We start from the raw sequence: 8715 nt of genomic DNA, 5'->3' as shown, positions 1-8715 counted from the left end.
AAGTGACCATATCTAAGCTCTAAAAGTCACATGAATATAAGGACAAATCAGCGTCACAATAAATTTATTATCTAAACCAAACATACAATATCTCATGTGTGTAATATCATTACCACCACCATTTCAATTCTATAGAGCTGCTGACACACAAAAATATTTTGGGATATTGGCAAACTAAAGGTGGCATACAAATGTTTTAAATAAGTAATATAAATGACTTGATTTCAACAAGTGGTAACTTCATATCTTTAAAATACACTCTGTCACATAAATGCTGCACATAACAATCCTAACCCTTCTTATCTGGGAATAAGCCCCATTGAATTGAATAGGACTTATTTTTTAGTTGACTTGGTTAGTCATGTGTAGAGCAGATCCAGTGAAAAAGAATGACTTCATTGGGCTTATGCTAAGCATGACTAAGTTTTGAGCCAATCCTATATATACTATTCCAGACTGCAATTTAAATATTCCCACCTGATCATGGGAAGCTGTACAATTGGCTCAAGGTCCAAATAATTTATCTATCATGTAGCATAAGAAAGGTCATTGTGCCTTTATTGAAAGGTAGTGGAAAATTGTTCATTATAATATCTGCTTGAATGATCCAAAATTATGTCCTTCGCACAAGCATTTCTAGGGGACCATTGATGCTCAAAGTCAAACTTTCTAAGTAGCTCCTTCTCTGAGAGCAATCTTCAATATTCTGAGTGTCGCCGTGGTCATTGCTGCAAATTGCTATGTATTCATTGACTGGATCCATTGACTCACGGGATTTTTCTGTCAATTTCATGTGGTTCGCCTGTATCATGGCGCTACAGGTGCTTCTCCGCCTTAGTCCCTTGCTGGTGTAGCTGGGGTTCTGGTTCTCATTAAGATAGGCTTTTACCTTCCCGTTTGATGTTTTTGTTTCATAGTTTCTAAGCTTCAGAAGTCTCTCACTGAAATAATCTTGCAAAGATTGGTCACAAACACTGCTTTTGGTTTTACTGTGCCCTTTAGCGAAGTGGACTGCCGAGTTACCCAGGTTTCTGGCTTGACCCTCAGAGCTTCTGTTTGGTGGGTTTTCAAATCTTGTTCTTCCCAGATCCAGCAGTGTGAAGCAAGAGTTGGAACCTCTGGAATAATTATTCTGTTTTGGAAGAAAAGGAAAAAGTGTGGGTTAAGAAGGGCATTGTGTTGCTAATTGTTGCTAATTGAATTTTATCCTTAACAAACAAGCTCCTGCCAATCCACCCTCAATAGTCTCACCCAGTGGCGTAGCGTGGGGGGTGCAGGGGGGGCCGGCCGCACCGGCCGCAACATCTGGGGGTTAGGGTTAGGGGTAGGGTTAGGGTTAGGGGGCGCAAATCCACGGGTTAGGGGGCGCCAATCCACGGGTTAAGGGGCGCAAATCCACGGGTTAAGAGGCGCAAATCCACGGGTTAAGGGCACAAATTACTTGCCTTGCCCCGGGTGCTGACAACCCACGCTACGCCACTGGTCTCACCCACCAACTTTGAGTCATTCCAGTCAGGCAGACCAAGCTACTAACCCACATGGGACAACTTACATGATGCATGGATTTACGAATGAAGTCAACAAGACTGGGGTCAGAGGCAACGTGCCTTTGACAAACGGTTGTTGGCGTAAAATGGTGGGAAAGGGCCATTGCGTTTATGTTCTGCTTACAGGCTTCCCATTGTGGGAGACAGGATATTTCGGTCTGATCCAGCAGGTCTCTTCTCACTTTCTTGCAACAGCAAGGAAGAGAAGCAGTTGGGCCTGTGGCTCTGGACATTGCCATTGTCTCCCCAGCTTAGACATGGGCCTTGGCAGCTGCCCAACGCTGCCAATCTCTGATGCTGGCCTTGGATATTATTTGTCAGTGGGATCATAAAAACGGTCACTTCCAACATGATTTATATGTATATTTGCCATAACCGGTCTGTGTGTGTGTGTGTGTGTGTGTGTGTGTGTGTGCACATTTGTGTGCCAAACACTGCAAACAGAAGTGTTGGGGGGGATAAGCAGGGAGGGGAAGAGGGCTCAGGATATCTTATCCCATCCCTATTGGCAATGACAGAAAAAAGCACAGTACTGTAAGTTTGTTATCAACACAAAGCGTATGGCTCAGTAAAATGTGAGCACAGGCTTAACTCTCCCATTGACGTAAACTGGACTTCAACATGGTCAGTTTTAGCTGAATTGTGACCAAAGAGTTGCAAAATTTCACTGAAAGACAAAGAGCGTAATCCAGAGGAAAATAGCCTCCCTTGAATGCCATTGAACTACTGGAATTTAAGCACTTTGCTGCAGACTTAATCTCATTTGTTGTTTTAAAGGAATGCAGACATGCCTACTTGAAGACATCCAGATATTCCACCCCCCCTCCTCTCCCCTAGAAAAATAAATTCTAGTTTAGCTAACAGTTGAATGTTATTGTAACTAAGTTAGCTACCTTGAAATTCAAGGACTTCTATGGCATTTATTACCATCTAATATTATAAAAGCGCATGAAGTGCATTATTTTTCTGATTCTGTATTGCTAAGATGCTTGCTGCCTTGGAAACTAATTACACTGATACTTGAAGTTAAAAATAGCAAAACAAAGAATGTATTCCAACTCAGTAAAAAAAAAAAGCTGGCATTGATCAGAATAGCTGATTTACATTTTGATGTGATTATATTGAATATATAAATATGGTTTTGCATATTCTCCAAGCTACCAGCTGTGTACTTGTTAACTTTCTGCCAGTATTGTGGAGGGTGGGAGGGAAGGTGAAAGAGGGCTATTCTATCACCGCTGCTGAGAAACCAGGCAGCTTTATCCCTCCCTCAAAAGTCACTCAGCAGCTGCCACTCTGCAGACTATCTGGTCTGTTTTCATCCTAGATGGTTGTTATAAGGCTCCTGGACATGTTTTCCACCCTCCTACTTCCCCATACCTTTTTCCTTGTGTGCCATGATGTATTTTATACAGTAGCCCCACAGGCAGGAACTGTGCTACTAGTGGCCTTGCAAAACACTCTGGGAGCTGTTTTGGCTAAAAAGCAGGGTAAAAATCTTTAAATCAATGCACAAGGCAGAAAATCCATGTATATAGCTGACAGCCAGTCTTGACTATTTGAAGAATCTGTTTACTCATATTTGAAAATAATGTGTCTGTTGTATTCACATTTTAATTTTTTAGGTGTACACTTAAAAGAACTCAGGTGTACAGCCAAATATATTTACTGCTTTTCAGTAAATGTGTTTAGGATTTATGCTGTGCATGAACTAAGCTAGTAGTAGCTAACATTTCTGTCAAAATACTCTTTAAAAGCCAGCTTGAACAGATATCTGTATGTATGTATTTAGGTGTTTTGCTTGTTTTAGTATAAGCAGCTTACTCTTTCAAAGACTAGAGCCAAAACTAATATTAAAAGAGCTTTTATAAATGCTCCAAAATATCCCAAGATATTTGCAGTTGCAGGCCTATTATGGTACCCCTCTATTCTTCCAGTTTCTTATATTGTCGTGCTGCATTCCACTACAGTAATAATAATAATAATAATAATAATAATAATAATAATAATAATAATAATTTATTATTTATACCCCGCCCATCTGGCTGGGCCTCCCCAGCCACTCTGGGCGGCTTACATAAAAACCAAAAATACAGTAAAATATCACACGTTAAAAACTTCCCTGAAAAGGGCTGCCTTAAGATGTCTTCTGAATGTCAGGTATACAGCATTTGACTCTAGAGAGTCATCAAAATGTGTAGTGGCAGATGAGTCACCCAAAATATTGGATAACATAAGGACAATAACTGCGACATAGCCAATTTTAACCCGAGATTGATTATTTCCTTCTCAAGGAGCAGTCACACAAAACGGATCATGTTTTTCAAAAACCAAGGCTAGCTGGTTACACTAGTAAATGGGTTGAGACAATTTTAAGCCACCCGTGATTGATTATTTCCTTCTCAATGAAAAATATCATATAAAATGGGTAATGTGGTTTTTTTTAACCACCAAGGCTAGCCAGTGACACTAGTAAATGGGTTGCACAACATATAAATCTTCAGAATAAAAATGAAATGAAAATAAAATGCACACGGCATATACAGCAACAGTAAAGCCTTCATCCTTTTTCTTTTAAAATAGTATTCAATGGTGGTGATGGGAAGTATCCCAGATTTGTTATCTATATTCACATTTAAGCAACATCTACGCAGGAATTCCTTGATTGCGGCTCTTTGAAGAAGCCACTTTAAAGTAAAGCAGAAGCAATCAAAATGTACCCCTAATCAGAATGTCTGTGAGAGTTGATTCACATTGTCCTTCGGTGTAGAGTGGGGTGAATATTTTTCTTTCTTTTGGGGGGGTCTTTTTAGTCCAGATTGTGCTAATCACCTGCATAATTCATCTGAGTGCAAATCAGATTCCAGCTTGCTGATCTCAACCCACAGCAGAAATAATTGCTGCAATGTGTGTGCCGCATTGCTCTTTGTTCATGTGGCAAACCATTGTCTCAGGACCCAAAAGTGGCACAACAACAGTAACTAGGCTTCCCAATTACACTTCACCATTTTATTCATGCAGTCTACTGAGCCTTTGCATGATGAATGTAGGGCCTGCCACATGAACTGGCTTCCACTCCCCAACCTGCCCCATATGGAGTTATGCACCATGGATTATTTGTCTCAAAAGGGCTCCAGTGGGAGTTCAGTCATTAAATGGCGCTTCCTTGTGAAAAGCCCCTTCCTAACTTTTTTCACAATCTTCCTCTCGATTCCAGGACAAAGAATAGCACAATGTGGGGGTTTTAGACAGCTACTCATTCTCTCCTTTGCCTTTGGTTGACCATACGATCGTTACCAACCACTGCCCTAGATCCGTCCCCCATCAACTACCAATAAAGTCATCTGTGATTAGTATTTATATACTGCATACTAGTTAACTAACAAAATTGCAGTCTTGGTGTTCCCAGAATGGCCACCACTCAGTGGCGTAGCGTGGGTTGTCAGCACCCGGGGCAAGGCAAGTAATTTGCGCCCCCTAACCCGTGGATTTGCGCCCCCTAACCCGTGGATTTGCCCTAACCCCAGATGTTGCGCCCGGTGCGGCCGGCCCCCCCTGCACCCCCCACGCTACGCCACTGCCACCACTATAATATGATTGGCTACATGTTTGATGAATTATATTTGTGAGTCTCCAGCAATGTTCTCTGGGTGATGAAAAAAATGAAAACAGCTGATCAACACTATTAATTGTATCAAAACTGATTTAATACCAAAGAAAATTCTAGCACAAACTCTTGATGATCTCCCAAGTCCCCTCTTTTATGGAGTGACAACAAGGGATTGCTGTGTAAAGCTTGCACATTCTTGCAGAAACAACTCTGGATACCTACCTTAACATCCTGGAAGCCTGGATATTCCGGGATGCTTGGTAAGGTGCAGATGGTGAAACTATTTGACCGCCTCCGCCGCCAAGACCGACTCCTTGAAAGATGGCATTGCCCTGCATCAGTTGACTTTTCATTGTGGCAAAACATTGTACAATCTTTCAGAAGGCTGGCCGCTGGGTGCATTTTTGAATCTCTTTGCTCCATCTCAGCACTTTTGCAAACTTTGAAATGCCAAACAAGTTCCTTCGCGCACTCTCTCTCTCTCTCTCTCTCTCTCTCTCTCTGTCACTACTTTGGCCTTTCAGTCATTTAAAAACCATTTGATAGGCTGAGGCTAAGTTGCTGCGTGGGCACTTCACTAGGTAGCTGATGAGAGGCTGCTGGTGTGTGTAGCTCTCTGAACCGCCTGTGAATCTGAAATGCTGTGGCCCTTAATGCTGCGTTTATAAGCTGCCAGCCCTCAGTGGCAAGACGACAATGCCAAGTCACCAACGCAAATGGATTTTAGGTGTGGGGGCATTTGCAGGGATTATGAAAGCTCTGCCTTCTGGTGTTAAATTCCCCACTGCCGTCAAATTGCGCCAGACCTGATGCAAGCGCCGATGTGATGACAATTACAGAGGATCAACGGGAGGCTATGTACGCAAGCAGAGCAACTGGTGTCCCCAGGATGACATCAATGAACATTGATTCTTTGAGATGCTTTCTCTTAGTCATGCAGCTTAGCAAAGCATTTATGAGCTTATGCTAAATGTGAGATAATGCTGGCATGTGAGCCTGTTAACCCACAGGTCAAAAGGTATACTGTATAGTGTGTGTGTGTGTGTGTTAGTTAAACAGGAGTTAGTAAAAGTAAAAAATTAAAAAAAGTCAAGCAGTTGGGGAGGACTTTTCTTCTTCTTCTGCAGTTCCGCTTATTAAGAGGAGGCAACGTGCCTTAATATTAAACTCTATTATTTCTTCAACTAAGAGGCCACTTTTGTGTGCAAAGGTTGATCTGGCAATCTTAGTTAAGGATACTGACCAAATTTCTGGGCCAGAAGGAAGCACAGATCCTTTGCACACCCATAATCTGGGTGCTTCCAGCCAGAATTAATACATTGCTTCTTGAACTGTTTTACTGCCCATTGGTCAATGCCCTAAAATGAATACTGTACTCTGATGTGCAGACCCTTGGGTGTACAAAAGTTAAGTCTTGCACTCTTCTCACTGGTAAATGCTCCACCCTAGAAGTCTTCAAACTACACGTAACATTGTTCACACTTCTAGAAAAGCACACTGATTGTGATGGGAAAGCACTAGCAAACACATGGACCCTTGTGCTCCTACTTATGTTCCCTTAAAAAAGCTCAAAAACTTTAGTCAATCAAATGGGTAGATCACTGCCAGTTTTTTAATAGTGGGAGTAGATCGCAGTCTCTTGAAAGTTGAACATGCCTGTTCTAGATCGTCTGACCTTCTGCTATCATAAGAAGATGACTGTATGGGTCCTGCGTTATTTAAATTCGGTACTGTGATGTTATATGTTCACCTTTTTTGAGGTATATCACTACAAATTTAGCACACAGCCAAAATTACTGACTGGAATCCAATGAGAGCCTAGCAGCTGTCTTTTCTAGGGCCATGATTTCACAGAGTCTTTTAAAAGCAACAGCCCTAAATTGCCCTTCCCTATGCCTGTAGCTCTTGGTGCCACCATTCTTGGGATGGTGGTACTCTTAACAGTTTCCCTCATCAGATCAGAAGCGGCCACATCTTATGTAGGCGAGACCTTGCAGAAGGTCACAGTAACACATTGCCTCAGTCCCCAAGGGGACAACTTGTGTGAAGTCTGTTTTGTGACAGAAGGTCCTTTACACAGCTGAGGAGAAAGAAAAACAGCAGCAGCAGGAGTCAGGCTAATTCCACATGTGACACGAGGAATTATTATTTCTGTCTTGTAAAGCTGGGGATCAAGGTGCTAATGATACAGCTCACGGTTGTCATCTGATTCGGAGGAATAATTAATTGCTCCACAAAATAGCTGCAGTTGACGCCGCTGCTTTTTATGTGAGGAGGCCTATTATAAACTAAGAGGCTTCACCCAGGCCTCTTTACAAATGCAGCACTTACTGTCAGCACAGAAAATGAAGCCTGCAGATCCCAAACCTGTTATTATAATTGTTACCTTTCCTTATTGAAACACATTTCCAATCCTTCTTTCCCCCCCCACCCAAAAACCTGACGCCTCACTGTGTTGAGCAACCTGCATCTTTCCATCACAGTTGCTCGTTGTTCTTAATGAGACTGTGATGGAGTCCCTGAGAAGGTGTCACTTATGCAGAGGCCTGGTGAGAAGGAAGATGGCGGGGTCCCACTTTAATCAGAGGTTTGGGCTCTGTTCCCAGGAGCTTGAAATCGGAGTCTGCAGCGAGCGCTCACTTATAATCCCACACGCTCTGCTGTACCTTGCCATTACTACACAGTGAGGAGGGCAGGAAATGCATTTCTGTCTCTGCAGTAAAGCTACGTATCCTGTTTAACATGAAAGGTTATCATTAGTGTTCTTATTTCAATTCTTTTATCCTCAGATGAAAGGAAATGCAGATTTCTGCAACATATAGAGCGGCAAGCATGTTCTGTGCAGGAGGGCAAAGCCAAGAGAACGGTTAACTGTATGGAACACTTTGTCAGTGCTCAAATTATGAGGGTTGAATAAAACCTACAAACAGCTGATGGGCATTGCCATTCAAATGGTGTGTGCACATTGCATCATGTGATTAGTTATGTGGGGTAGGGCTTACCTGCCCCCCCCCAAATATTTTATTCAAGTTGGCACCCCAGTATAGCCACAGTAAATAGCTAACATGGCATCAAAAACAAAAACAAAAACAAAAACCCAAAGCTGCAAAGAGTCAGAGGTTTATCCCCAGTCTGGGAACATTCTTTTCCCCAAGAAAACTTAAGTAATTTCAAAATTGCAACCCCAAGGCACCTAAATATAATTTTTATTTGCATTAATCACATTTCTATTCCACTGCAAGATGGCTCCTCAGGGCCCTTAATCTGAAAAGCTTGCATTGTAACTGCCAGGCAACAGCACATGCAAACAATCGTCTCTTTAAATCATAGATGACTGAAGGACCATTTTGCCAAAGCCCTTGAGACAGAGCAGCTGCAGGACTGATCACACCAGTACCCTCAGAAAGCAGCCTAAGCACTTCACACCGATGTATGCCAAAATCAATGAACAGCTGTAGTACCTGAAGGGTATAGTAATAGTGCCCCTGTTGGGTGACTTAAATAAAACTGAATGGCAAAGAAAGGCACATGCCAATCGGGTCGGATGCTGAGTGGAGG

General features: G+C 42.3%; 1 protein-coding gene across 2 annotated transcripts; it reads right to left on the bottom strand.

Annotated features, from left to right (window-relative positions):
* Window positions 1–265: 265 nt before the first annotated feature.
* LOC309342853 (uncharacterized protein) lies at window positions 266–8122 on the bottom strand. 2 transcript variants are annotated; one of them, XM_081863792.1, is made up of 3 exons: window positions 5666–7237; window positions 5380–5632; window positions 266–1132 (listed from the first exon to the last, which is right to left on the bottom strand). In XM_081863792.1, exons 2-3 carry the CDS (start codon window positions 5578–5580, stop codon window positions 614–616), a joined length of 720 nt encoding a protein of 239 aa, XP_081719918.1. In that variant the 5' UTR covers window positions 5581–5632; window positions 5666–7237; the 3' UTR covers window positions 266–613. The 2 variants fall into 2 exon arrangements, with proteins under 2 accessions (XP_081719918.1, XP_081719917.1); XM_081863791.1 differs by having other exon boundaries at window positions 5380–8122.
* Between the last annotated feature and the right edge of the window lie 593 nt (window positions 8123–8715).

Source organism: Podarcis erhardii, assembly GCF_964252035.2.
Source record: "Podarcis erhardii genome assembly, chromosome: 5".
In the NCBI taxonomy this organism is placed as follows: domain Eukaryota; kingdom Metazoa; phylum Chordata; class Lepidosauria; order Squamata; family Lacertidae; genus Podarcis; species Podarcis erhardii.
The sequence above is the reverse complement of the archived record's forward strand: the minus strand, read 5'-3'. Positions and strand labels throughout refer to the sequence as shown.